Source organism: Notamacropus eugenii, chromosome 5, assembly GCF_028372415.1.
Source record: "Notamacropus eugenii isolate mMacEug1 chromosome 5, mMacEug1.pri_v2, whole genome shotgun sequence".
Taxonomy (NCBI): domain Eukaryota; kingdom Metazoa; phylum Chordata; class Mammalia; order Diprotodontia; family Macropodidae; genus Notamacropus; species Notamacropus eugenii.
This window is the reverse complement of record NC_092876.1, coordinates 359,770,757-359,785,173: the sequence shown is the minus strand read 5'-3', so window position 1 is coordinate 359,785,173 and position 14,417 is coordinate 359,770,757. Positions and strand designations below refer to the sequence as shown.

At 38.1% G+C, this 14,417-nt stretch overlaps 1 protein-coding gene across 1 annotated transcript in view; it reads right to left on the bottom strand.

Moving 5' to 3' along the window:
- Positions 1 to 2,504: 2,504 nt before the first annotated feature.
- Positions 2,505 to 14,417, bottom strand: part of GUCA1C (guanylate cyclase activator 1C) — a 51,578-nt gene continuing 39,665 nt past the window's right edge. Inside the window, exon 4 of the mRNA XM_072615753.1 lies at positions 2,505 to 2,641. Within this exon, the coding sequence (XP_072471854.1) occupies positions 2,505 to 2,641 (137 nt within the window). The remainder of the gene's footprint in view (positions 2,642 to 14,417) is intronic.

The window sequence follows — 14,417 nt, the reverse complement described above, 5'->3', positions numbered from 1 at the left end:
CTGGATCCAGTGACCAGATATTCATCAGGATGACTGGAGACAGGCCAGGATGCAATGGGAGACCAAGGCCTTTTAGGAGAGGGGGGGGAGGGGAAGGGAGGGGAGGAGAGGAGAGGAGAGAAGAGGAAAGGAGAGGAGAGGAGAGGAGAGGAGAGGAGAGGAGAGGAGAGGAGAGGAGAGGAGAGGAGAGGAGAGGAGAGAAGAGGAGAGGAGAGGAGAGGAGAGAAGAGGAGAGGAGAGGAAAGGAAGGCAATCTAGCCAATGTACTCCAAATTAACTGGGCAGCTTCTGGCCATCAAAATTTACCTTCTTTTGGAGAGGAGAAGGAAAGGAAGAGGGCTAAATTGAGAAAGAGGATGGATGAGCTGAGTAACTCAGCTATCTGAGTCCCTGTTTAGGCAGCTCTGTCTACTCACAGGTTGTGTTCGACCTTTATTTTTGAAGAGGACCTGAGCCATCTGGATCCAGTGACCAGATATTCATCAGGATTACTGGAGACAGTCCAGGATGTCTTGACAGATAGACTCTCAAGAATTTTTTAAATTGTCTGCAGATATTTTGAATAAAATTTCTCTTTCTATCTCTTTTTGCTGGACATTGTTGTTAATATACAGAAATGGTCATAGAAGCCCTATATTTTCCCATTCTTGACAAAGGTAATTGTCATTTTAGAATAAGTTTGAATTTTAGTGCAATGGGTAAGCCATTTAATAGCATTTATTATTACCCAGCAGCTACCAGGATAGCTCTTCCTTCTTCTAAATTTCCTAGACTAATTCTGCCTTTATTAGCATAAAAGTAACTTCATTCAGCCTAGTTGTGGGAATTTTCCACAGTTCTTCTCTTAGTACCAACCCAATCGACTGTTACTTTAAGACATAGTATTTAGCCCTCCTTCAACAACAAAGCTTACATAAAGGTAATGGTCACACACCTATTTAGATGGAAGAGTTAAAAATGCAACCCCAGTCCTCTACATTATCTCATTTCATCCTCACAACAACTCTTTGAAGTGGTAGGAGTAGTCTAACCTTGAGGTTTGTTTAAATTGTTTTAAAAGAGTATATATTGCAACCAATGTGTTAAAGTATAATTATAACATTTTAAATGTGAAGACACATCATGTCTGCTCTTCAGTCTGTACTTTGTTTCTGTAAGAAAGCCTAACACTGATGGACACACTAATGCACCTGGGTTATAGAAACCCCAAACTTAAAAGTTATAACCAATCAAGAAATCCCATTCATCATTACATTTTCTCTTGGAAGGGATATTAAAAAAAGACATGAAATGCCAGAGTTATAATGTCAGGAGCATTTAAAATGTCAAGTGCTTGTTGCTGCATAGCTTGGCTGTCTGTTGAACTCATCAAAACAACAACTGGCATAGTAATTACAAATGCAGTATCACAGTTTCATGTGTAACCAGACACAAATTTATATCAAATTGAAAGAAAACATTCTCAATACTTAACTCAAAGCTCCTTTCCCTTTGATAATAATACCTTGAATAGGTATCATCCTTTCCCAAGGGCTTTCACATATATTCATCGGATCATCAATCTAGAACAGATAGGGACCTTAGTTATCTTGTCCAACCCCTTTATTTATAGATGACAAACTGAGGCTGAGACAATTTAAGTGACTTAACAATGTTATAAAAGTAATGTGATAGAACTGGGATTTGAGCTGAGTTTAACTCCAAATTCTGTACATTTTCCAAGGTGCCACATTATTTAACTTGAGCCCACAAGGTGAATGGGGAAAGGCAATGCTCTCATTTTACAAATGGTGAAACTGAGGCTCAGAATTTAAGTCACTTGCACAGTCACAGAGATAGTTAGTGGAAGAACTGAGGTTATCTAGCAAACATTTAGCTCTTTTTACTATAACACAACTTCTCATTTTGTCTGGGATGATCCTTTAGAACAGAACGTTCATTAATTCATGATGGCACTCAGGATAGGAAATAAAAGAAGAGGAGAGAAAAGACTAGCCAAGAACCTGGTCATCTATAATATATGGTTTCAATAAGATCTAGGAGTTATAAAAACCTTTTTACCAAGTTGTTATTTTTTTGAAACAAATAGTGAAGAGAGAAAGTGTTTACCAAATAATCCAATTCTCTTTTAAGATGTGATTAGTTGGTGCAAGCATGTTAATGGAAGTAATCATTCTGTTCTTAAGTGATGGGATCCAGAAATCTATCCTTCAACTTTATTACCACATTCTAGTCTACAGGACAGAACAACTAATATTTAAACAGAAAACAACAGTGTGTTTGCCTCATAACTTTATGGAAGGTTTCTCAGGGTTGAATATCACAGTTTTATTTATTAGTCTGATTCAAGAATGTTACATCTGTACCCAAGAATATTATACACAAGAGAAGAATTCTTTCTTGCTACAGGAGCTATAGTGTTCACTGAAAGACATTTGGGCAAAATAAAGTCTCCACAGCTGAAGTTTCTTGTTGTCTTAAAGGTCTTTGTCCTTGGCCCTGGTCTAGGACAAGGTGTCTTGCTTCCTCCCGCTCTGAATTACCTTCAATACGTGGGAGAGGTCAAAACTCTTGGTAATCATCTCCAAAAGATTTGGGTCTTTTTCTAAGCCACTGATGAATTCCTCTAAAGTCAACTCTCCTAGAATATAATAAATATATGAGCAGTTAGAGAAAATAATGAATCATTTATTATTGGTGCCACTCTTAGTCCCTAAAATTTTTTCTAGTTTGATAATATTTCATTACATTTTTGTAACACAGTTCGTTAGGTGATTCCCTATTTAATGGGCAGTTATTTCCCTATCAATTTTTTGTATTACAATGAAGAAGCCAATTTTATTATAGTTATTGCTTTAAATATTTTTATTAATATGTTAGGTTTTTTAAGATATAATCCCTTCCTATTCAACTCACCCTGTGCTCTCTCTCTCTCTGTGTGTGTGTGTGTGTGTGTGTGTGTGTGTGTGTGTGTGTGTGTAATCCCTCCAACTGCCCGGATATTGAGAAAAGTTTCAAGAGTTACAAATATTATCTTTCCATGTAGGAATGTAAACAGTTCAAATTTAGTAAGTCCCTTGTGATTTCTCTTTCCTGTTTACCTTTTCATGCTCCCCTTGACTGTTGTGTTTGAACGTCAAATTTTCTTTTCAGCTCTGGTCTTTTCATCAAGAATACTTGAAAGTTCTCTATTTCATTGAATTACCATTTTTTCCCCTGAAGTATTATACTCAGTTTTGTGGGTAGGTGATTCTTGGTTTTCATCCTAATTCCTCTGACTTCTGGAATATCATATTCCAAGGCCTTCAATCCCTTAAGGTAAAAGCTGCCAGATCCTGTGTTATCCTGATTGTATTTCCGTAATACTCAAATTCTTTCTTTCTAGATGCTTGCAATATTTTCTCCTTGACCTGGGAACTCTGGAATTTGGCTACAATATTCCTGGGAGTTTCTCTTTTTGGATCTCTTTCAGGAGGGGATTGATGGATTCTTTCAATATTTATTTTGCCCTCTGGTTCTAGAATATCATGGCAGTTTTCCTGGACAATTTCATGAAGGATGATGTCTAAGCTCTTTTTTTATCATAGATTTCAGGTAGTCCCATAATTTTTAAATTGTCTCTCCTGGATCTATTCTCCAGGTCAGTTGTTTTTCCAATGAGATATTTCACATTATCTTCCATTTTTTCATTCTTTTGGTTTTGTTCTGTGATTTCTTGGCTTCTCATAAAGTCATTAGCCTCCATCTGTTCCATTCTAATTTTTAAAGAACTATTTTCTTCAGTGAGCTTTTGAATCTCCTTTTCCATTTGGCTAATTCTGCTTTTGAAAGCATTCTTCTCCTCATTGGCTTTTTGAACCTCTTTTGCCAATTGAGTTAGCCTATTTTTCAAGGTGTTATTTTCTTCAGCATTTTTTTGGGTCTCCTTTAGCAAGGTGTTGACCCACTTTTTATGCTTTTCTTGCATCTCTCTCATTTCTCTTCCCAGTTTTTCCTCCACCTCTCTTACTTGATTTTCAAAATCCTTTTTGAGCTCTTCAATGGCCTGAGACCACTGAATATTTATTTTGCGTGTTTGGGATACAGAAGCTTTGACTTTTATGTCTTTCCCTGATGGTAAGCATTGTTCTTCCTTGACCAAAAGGATAAGAGGAGATATCTGTTCACCAGAAAAGTAACCTTCTATAGGGTTATTTTTTTCCCCCTTTTTTGGCATTTTCCCAACCAGTTACTTGACTTTTGGGTCCTTTGTCAAGTGTAGGGTACACTCTGGAGACTTGTAAGTTTCAGTTCCTCCATGGTGGCACAATCCAGAAAGAAGAGTTTACTCCCTGGCCTGGCTGGCAGCAGAGATTCAGATCATCTGCTCAATTCCCCCAGGGGCTTTAAGCTGAGCGCTCCAACAATGGAACAATGGACGCAGTTTGCTGCCTGCCATGGCCAGGCTACCTGCTGCTGCTGCTGCTGCTGCTGCTGTCACCTGGGGCCAGGGCTAGGGGAAGACCCTGCTCCCTTTTCATGGAGGTGAAAAAGCCCTCTTACTGAACTTTGAAGCTGCCTCTGGCTTTTATGGGTTGGAGAGTCTGGGAACCCCTCCACTGCTGCTGCTACCAGAGATTTCACCCCTGAGTCCTGCATCTCCTGGTGAGTGGTCAAGGGAGGGCTGCCATCTGCTCTGTGTCTGGTGCCACAGACCTTTCCAGTAGGCCTTCCAGGTCACCCCAGACTGGAAATCTCCTCCACTCCATCGTTCTGTGGCTTCTGCTGCTCCAGAATTTGTTGAGTCTTTTTTTTACAGGTGTTTTATGGGCTGTAGGGGAAGAGTATGTGTGTCTTTCTACTCTGCCATCTTGACTCCATCCCTGTTTTGTTGTCTATGTTGTCTATGTATCTTGGCTCTCCAACTGGACTGTAAGTCCTTCTCAATCAATCCACTAGTCAACCAGCAAGCATTAATTAAGTACTTACTGAGGCATTTATTAATTATTAACTCATTATGGCACTGTGCTGGATGGTTAGGATATAAAACACTTCCCTTCTTGCTCAATGCCTGACATACAAAGATACCCAAGAAGTGTTGCAGACAAGGGTAGAGATGATTGTTTTGGTGATTAATTCAACCTTTTTTAGTCAGTTAGAAATTATATTTTCCTCAGGACAGGGCAATTTATGTTCTTAAACTATATTTCTTTCAGAATTTGCCTGCCATACTCTCTGCTATCTGCTGACAGGTAGAATAGAAAAAGTGTTGGGCTTAGAGTCAGGAAGACCTGGATATCATATCCTACCTCTGACATTAATTAGGCATACATAATGTTCTGACCCTCCTCGACCAAGTATTACCACTGATCCTTCCTCTGAGGACCATGGTCCATGCATGCCTATGATGACCAAGGGTAAGTTCCAACTTCTCTCAATCTCAGGGTCCTCATCTGTAAAGTGAGGTCATGATAACATCTGTCACATAGGGATGATAAGAACACCAAATGAAATGTGTTTAAAAGCACTTTGATAACTTAAAATTTTTTTCAAATAATGTTAACTATTATACCTGTGAAACTATGAGAAAATAATTTAATCTCTCTGGGTCTCAGTTTTCTCAGCTGTAAAATGAGAAGATTGAACTGGATGATCTATAAGGTCCCATAGAGGTCTAATTCTATCATCTAATAATCTACATTTTTGGATCTGTCATTTAGATGGTCATTTGGATAAGTCATTTAGACTCAAATCACAGGATCACAAATTTAAAGCTAAAAGTAACCTTGGGGGGGGGGGGGGTCATATAATACTACCTCAAATATCTACTAGCTGTGTGACTTTGGGCAAATCTTAGACTTAAACTTAGATTTAAACTCCCTAGAGATCATTTTTCTTACCTACTAAATGCCATTTCTAATGTTTTCACAACTTACTCCACAGGGTTGTTGTGAGAAAAGTCAAGTTAAAAAGCATTTATTAAGTGCCTACTTAATAGTACTTTATAAATTCTGAAGTCCCAGAGAAATGTGAGTGTATTTGAAGATGTGACCAATTTTAGATGAAGATATGATTAATTCTTGATCATCAAGGTCAGGGGAAGCCCATAATATCTGACATTAAGGTAACACTTTACATAGATTATTTAAAAGGAGCCTTACATATAACCGGGTGAGGTTGTAATGAGGTTTATCATTTGACAGATGAATAAACTCAGAGGAGTAATGAGAATGACCCAGCATCAAGGAGCTAGTCAGAGTTAAGAATTGAACCTAGGTCATCTAAATACAAGTGCAGTACTCTATCTACAATACTAGTTTCCTAATAAATCCTGTTTGTAAGAATGATTCAATGTCATCTCTTTTTTAAATATGGTATCAAGACCAGTCCTAGGCAGAATTGGAAAGTTAGCTAAGCATTCATTAAATATTTATTGGTCTATAATATTCTGTTCTTTTTCATTTCCATTCCCATGCTTCATTACTTTAGGACTACCCTCACTGGTCCAGGGATATAATATAAACCCCTTATACTCAAGTCGTGTGGTTGACAGGCTTTCTTCCTCACTAGAAAACTGCCTTCCTACTTAATATCTTCCCCTCAGGGCTCCAGGGCCTTTGTAATCTAACCCATTAGTGACTCCAATGGTGGGAATTTTAATGAGGAAGAACAGTGCCCTTGACAAACCACTGGCTGTAGGGGAGGGTAGATATTAAATGACACTACTTAGAGGCCTGGTTATTCTGCCAATATTTGGAAAGCTGGCCCTAAATGGCACATTCTGCTTGAAAAATGAACTTGCAATAGCTTTCTTTTACCTCTTTAAATATCCATTTAGGAGAAAGGGAGAAGGAGACAGTACAATAATGAAGGCTTCTGATTCTGTGGAGCTGTCAGATCAATTCATTCATTCATTCAGTGAAAATTTATTGAGACTCTATTATATGCAAGGCACTATACAAGGTTCTGGATAAAAAAAAGCAATGTAAGATATAGTCTCTGCTCTCAAAGGACTTTACAGTTTAGAGAGTCAACAATTACACAGTTCTTTAAGTTTTGCTATTCATTTTACATACATTATCTCATTTGATCTTTGTAACACTCCTGTGAGGTAGGTGTTGTTATAATCCCCTTTAACAGATGAGTAGATACAGGCTGAGGTCACTGAGGGGAAGTCTTTGGCTAAACCTGAGAAGGTTGTCCACAAGAGGCGATTTTCTCACTCTTTTCTCAAGTCTTTACAATATGGCTTCTGACCTCATAATTTCACTAAAAATTTCTCCAAAATTACCAATGATTTCTCTTTTTTTTGAATAACTTTTTTTGATGTTTTCTGTTTTTTACATCACCATGGTATCCTTCCTCCTCCCCATTCCCAGCACTATCCCACAGGACAAATAGTAGTGGGGCTTTGTTGTTTATGTTTTAAAGAAGAAGTCAGCATAATTGATTGATTTCAGTGAGAAAGCCTGCAGACGTGTAATATAAAATAGTTGCAGACTTCCTGACTCCACCCACAGGTAGGTTGGGGGATGTCTTCTCATATTTCTTCATTTGAATCCTGCTTGATTCTTATAATTGTGTTACATTTACTTTTTATATTTTGATGTGGCTTTTTTCCCATTTAGATTATTCTAGTTACTGTGTATATTGTTTTATTGGTTCTGCTTACTTCACTCTGCTTCAATTCATATAGATTCCCCACACTTCTCTGTATTTATCACACATATGATCTACTTCCCTTCTTATTCTTAATTAATTTAATTTAATTAATTTTTAACAACATTTAATTAATGTCGAAGCAGAAGCTTTTCAATTTCAAGTTATCAAAGTTATCTATTTTATCTTTTCTAATCTATCTAATCTATTCTATCTCTAATTAAGAATACATCTCTTATCTATAGCTGTAAGAGGTACAGGAGCTGTTTCTCTTCTAATTTTTTTAATAGTGTGATCTTTAATATTAAGATCATGTATCCATTTGGAATGTATTGTGGAGTGTGGTAAAAGTTTTGGTCTAAGGCCTAACTTCTGCCAAACTGCTTTCTAGCTTTCATAGAAGTTTTTATCAAACAGGGAGTTGTCCCTACATAACTTATTTTTTTTTTTTACTTTATCAAACTCTAGGTTATTGAGTTCGATTATTCCTGACTCTTCCTTGTCTAGTCTGTTCCGTTATCTATTTCTATTTTTTAAAAAATAGCAGGTGGTTTTGATGACTGCTGCTTTTATAATATAATTTGAAGTCTGGAAGTGCTATTCCCCATTCCTCCTTCTTTTCATCATTTTTTTGCTACCAATCATCTCTTAATTGCCAAATTCAGGGACCTATTCTCAATCCTCACCGTTCTTGACCTCTCCTTGACCTTTAACACTGTTCATCACTCTCTTCTTGATATTCTTATCTCTCTGGGTTTTGGGGATACCACTGTCTTGGTTCTTCTCCGACATGTTTGACTATTCTTTCTCAGTCTCCTTTTCTGGATCCAGATCATGAAGATCATTCCCTGCATCTAGGCCTTCTTCTCTTCTCTCTATATACTACTTCACTTGATGATCTCCTCAGCTCCCATAGATTCAATTATCACCCCTGTGTTGATGATTTTCAATTGTACTTATCCCTTACCTCTCTGCTGACTTCTATTCTTATCTCTCTGTTTATCAGACATCTCAAACTGGATGTCCAGTAGACACCTTAAACTCAATATGTTCAAAACTAAACTAATTTTCTTACTCCCTAAATCTTCCCCCAACTTTCAGACTTCCCTATTACTTAAGAAGACACCAACATCCTCCCAGTCTCTCAGGTTCACAACCTAGGACTCATCCTTGACTCCTCACTATTTCTCACTCTCCACATCCAATCTGTTGTCAAGACCTGTCCATTCTACCTTTGCAATATTTCTAATATATGCCCCCTTCTCTCCTTAGACACTACCATCACTTTGGTGCAGGCCCTCATCGTCTCATGCCTGGATAAGGGCTATTGTCTGCATACTGGTCTGCCTGCCAGAAGTCTCTTCCCACTCCAGTTCATCCTTCATCTACTCACCAAAGTGATTTTCTTAAAGTCTGTCTCTGACCATGTCACTTCCTACTATTCAATAAATTCCAGTGCCTATCTATCACTTCAAGATCAAATACAAAATTCTTTGTTTGGCATTCAAGGCCCTTTGTAAGCTAGATCCTTCCTACCTTTTTAGTCTTCTCACACCTTACATTCCCCCTCCCCATATACTTATTGATGCAGAGACACTTGGCTACTTACTGATCCATGAACAAGATATTCTACCTCTAGGCTCTAGGCATTTTTTCTGGTTATCCACCATGCTTGAAATGCTTTCCCTCTTCATCTCTCTTTACTAGTTTTCTTCAAGTCCCAGATAAAACCCCATCTTCTACAGGATGCCTGTCCCAACTTCTTATAGAGCCAATGCAATATTCACAGCACCTATACAGACCATGAATATACTAGTGCAATTCTGAATCATGAAATACAACAGACTCTCCATATGGAAGACAGAATCAAAACATTTATTCAGACACCAGAAAGCCAAATCCATCATAGTAACAAAAATCTATACACAATAACAACGCAGAGAACAAAACCATCCCAAGCCTTTCCCTCACTAGACTTCTCAGAAACTAATTCCATTAAGCAAATCACAGTCTCCTTTAAACAAAATGCCCTTCTCTCACTCACAGCCAGCTGCCTGCTTTCCTGCGTCCTTCAGCTCTGACTGCTGTCATGACTAACTTCCTCTCAGCTCTGCTCCAGCTTTACCTCTTCCTGTTCCACCTGTTCAGTAAACTCCTCCCACCAAAGACTCAGACTTCCATGTGAACCAAGTAGGTCACATGGACCTATTAATGAATGGGAAAGATCTTCCCATTTAAATTACCATTACACCTGTCCTAATTCTTGTACCTTCCTTCTAGTGATTATTATTTCTGATTTATCCTATCTATAGCTTGTCTGCACGTATTTGTTTGCTTGTTGTCTCCCCTGTTAGACTATAAATTCCTTGAAGGCAGGAATCACCTTTTGATTTTCTTTGTATCCCCAGTATTTAGCACAGAGCCTGATATATAGTAAGTGCTTAATGAATGTTTATCAACCAAATCAATGACTGAAGTGTCTGAGTCAGGATTTAAATTCAGGTCTTTCTGCCTTCAAGTCTAGAACTATATTCACTGTGCCACCAAGACAGAATATGCTAATTGCTGCAGAACAGATATCAATAAACCTATGACTGAATTGGGACATTGAGGAAAATGTCCCCACTGATAAATCATCCCAGCCTCAAGAGCCTTTCCTTTTGTTTCTTCCATTTTAGGAACCCCATTACTATTTCTCACAGCAATTCTTATCAAATAGCCCTAGTTACAAATTTAATTAAATTCCACTAGCAATTATTAAAGACCTACCATGTGCTAAGGCTACAGTTATGAATAACCCTTGTCCTCAAGGAGCTTACATACTATTGTGAAAAGACAATATGGATACATAAAAGTAATAATAAAATATATAGATGGTAATTTGTGGAGAGGGAGACAGGGAGGAGGGAAAGAAAAGGTTAGAAACTGAAGGGAATCAGGAAAGGCCTTGTGTCACATATTAAGCCCTGAAGGAAGCTAGGGATTCTAAACTAGGAAGGTACTGGGAAAAAGTGTGTAAAGGGATAGGATCTGGCTGTATGGGGACATGAACAATTACTTATACATAAAGGAGAAGCAAGTAGGATGCACTCAAAAACCTTATGAACATGGAAATAGACAAAAGTGAATTCATGACATGAATGAAATGGAAGCAAATAGAAAAAAGACAAAAATGAGTTTGTTATACGCACATTTTATATTTATTTGGCTGAAATGGCAAGTTATTAAGATAACCTCTTTAAAAAAAGAAAAGAAAAGAAAGGCTGGCTCTGGACTTCGCTGATATTCATTCAACAAGTATTCCTTATGCCCATATGGCATGCAAGGCATTATGGGGGAAACAAAGATGATTAAAACGATGCCTCTGATTTCATAGAGATTATTATTGTTAGTGGAAAAGCATGCACTAGCAAAGGTTGGCACTAACAAAGAAAAACAACATCTACTACTACAGACTCTACTTCAAAATGTATAATATAAGTGAAATGTAGATTATCATTAATAAAAAACTTGGTAACTCCATATCATCAGTCACGATGTTGGGAAAGAGACTTGATAAGCTCAGGTCCAACCTATTTTAGGTGTGCAGTTAAATAATATCTCTCAAGGACAATGGTTTACCATAACATCAAGAAAGTGTTCCTCAAAAGGTCAGTAGAGGTAAAAAATGTTGCTCCTCCCTTCCACCAGACTCCTTGCTAAAGGAGTCTCAGCCTCATCTTGTATTCTCCTTAGCAGCATCTTACTCTTACAAAAGCCAGCCTCCTTTTTTCCTATGAACTAATCACAAAATATCCTTCCCTCCCTTCATCAATAATAAGCCCCCATTTACGACTCTCCACCAGGATCTCCCATCAGGACTTCCCATGCTCCCCATACTTTGTAACATCCTTACTAGTAGGTTCCAACAGGTGATGTTGAAGTCTTTTTAAATTTTATTTGTTTTATTTTTTATCATTGTCTCTACTCAACATTCTTCACTAATAGGGTATCTTACAAACAGCACCCACCATACACACACACACACACACACACACACACACACACACACACAGACACACCACAATTCATCAACTGAGATCTTTCCCTGCACACAATTGCCAATTAGCTCTAGTCTTGCAGCCTTCAAAAAAGGGCACTTGGAGTGAAAGGACCAGGGTTTGAATCCTGACACTACTACTTGGATAAATCACAAAACTCTTCTGGACCTCAGTTTTTTCATCTGTAAAATGAGTCATTTGGACTAAATAATCTCTAAATTTCTTACCAGCTCTCTTGAGGACACCAATAGTCATCCAGATTCATAATTTTTGCCTTTTCAACTTCTACAATTTCTTACATTTGTCCCTTTCTCCCTATTCACACAGCTGCTACCTTAATTCAGGCCCTCAACACCTCTCACCTAGATAACTTTGACTATTCTCTTCCTGCAGCATCTCTCTCCATTCCAATCCAGCTTCCCTGTAGCTGCCAATACAATTTTCATTAAGAGGAAGGCAGACAAGCATGAAGTAAGGAAGGGAAAGAAGAAGAGAACAAATAAGGAAGAGAAGAGGAAGGAAAGCAGGAAATACTTACTAAGCCCCTATTATGTTCCAGGCACTGTCCTAAGCACTTTTATTATGTCATTTAAATGGAGATCTGACCACATCATTCCCCTATTCAATAAACTACTATGCTTTACTACGCAAACTCCTATGACTTTTCGAGTCCTTCCCAAACTGTTCCCAAACTATCTTATCAGCCTCACTCCCCTTCCCACACTCTTTGGTCCCTCTAAACCAGCCTTATCTACATTCCTCATACATGGTCCCCCACCTATGCCTTTACGTTGGCCACCCTGCAACCCCCATACCTGTAATGTACTTTTGCCCCACCTCCTTTAAGATATAGCTCAAGGACAGCCTTATGTATGAAATATTTCCTGGTCTACTCTTAAATTCTGGGGTCTTCTTTCCCTAACAACCTTTTGTTTATTTGGTATATACCTACATTTGCATATGTTGTAAGCTCCTTGAGAGCAGGGGTTGTTTCTTTTTCTTGTACTAGTATCTCCAGTGCCTGGCACATAGTAGGTGCTTAATAAACACTTCTTTTTGCTTGCTTGCTGGATCAATTTTGATTGTAGCTAGCTGACCTCAAATTAAGAATAAGCCAAGCAGATCTGAGCTCTACCTTTCTCTTCCTTGTTGGATTGAAGCTTTCTTCAACATGCATTTTCACTCTTCATGTGTGTACTTTACATTAAAGCCCAATTTACATAACTCCTTATATTTAAAAAGTGTGCCCCAATGTACATGCCGTGGTTTCCTACCTCCTTGCCTTTGATCAGGCTGCCTCCTCCATGAAGTCTTCCTTCATTCTTAACCTCTCATAAAGTGTTTCACTTTATACTTCTCAAATGGACTTATGTATTATTGTACAGAATAGTTTCCCTTTGGTGTCTTGTCTTCTCCCCACTACAGTGTAAGCCCCATAAAGGCAGGAAACTTATTATCTAAGCTTTATGTTTCCCCTTGTTATTGTTCAGTCTTACGTCTGACTCCTCGGGATCTCATTTGGGGTTTTCTTGGGCAGTGGTTGCCTTTTACAGATGAGGAAACTGAGGCAGACAGGGGTAAGTGACCTGCTCAGGGTCTCACACAGCTAGTAAATGTCTGAGGCCAGATTTGAACTCAGGATGATGGAGTCTTCCTGACTCCAGGCCTGGTGCTCTATCTTCTGTGACACGTAGAGGTCCTATTGTATTTCTCCTAGCACCCAGTAAAGTTCCCAGAGCACAGGAGGCTCTTAATAAATGTTTGTTGATTCGCATATTCTATTAAGTGCAAAATTTTCTTGTTGTCAAATACAAAGAGGATTGCTTTTTAATATTTCAACTTTTTTTCTTTCAAGTGGGATTGAATAAAATGATGATAGTGATAATGCCAATTAACATGGCATTTATAAATCCCTTTAAGCTTTGCACAAGATTTTACATAATTATCTCATTTGAACCTCACAAAAAACTTGTGGAGTAGGTATCAGAGACATTATTGTCCCCATTTTATAGATGAGAAAACTGGAGCTAAGAGATGTTGTGGCTTGAGAAAGGATTACATGGCTAGTAAGTGTCACAGGCAAAATTACATCCAGGTCTTTCTAACATTAAGCCCAGAATCCTATCCCACTAATTAAACACCCTGAGTGGAAGCCAAGGGGGTTCCTTGCTGATATGTGTCTTGGTATCCATTTTAGTATTCTCTAGCAGGGGCACTGTAGAGTTTTAAGAGGAATGTTTGCATATCTTCAAAGTCTATCTTCATTGAAAGGGTCATCTTGAGTCTTTTCCTACTCTCTTTTGGGGACAGTTGTTTATAATATAGAACCTTTGATTTAGAGCCCTATGTGTAGCTCTGAGATATCAGACTCAAGATATTCAGTCAAATGTCATCTAGACTTGAATATTTTGCACTTTTCACACTGAAGATAGTATTTATCACTTCTTCCTCAAATCACTCCAGGGACCAGTTTTGAATTTGTTCATGGGGAGTATACTTTGCCAACACTTTAGGCAAGAACTAGATATGGAATTTCACAATTATCTCATTTATTCTGTTTCTCTGGGTTGCCCTCTCTCAGTTTTTATTTTTCAATGCTTCTGGTTAACTTTGCTTCAGCATTAAATCTTTTTGGATTTCCATCCAGCTCGCCTTACTTTCTGCCATTTCTCATAACATTTTTATTCTATTTCCTTGGAGAATTCTTTTATCCTCTTCTGGCTTTTCACAACATTTCTT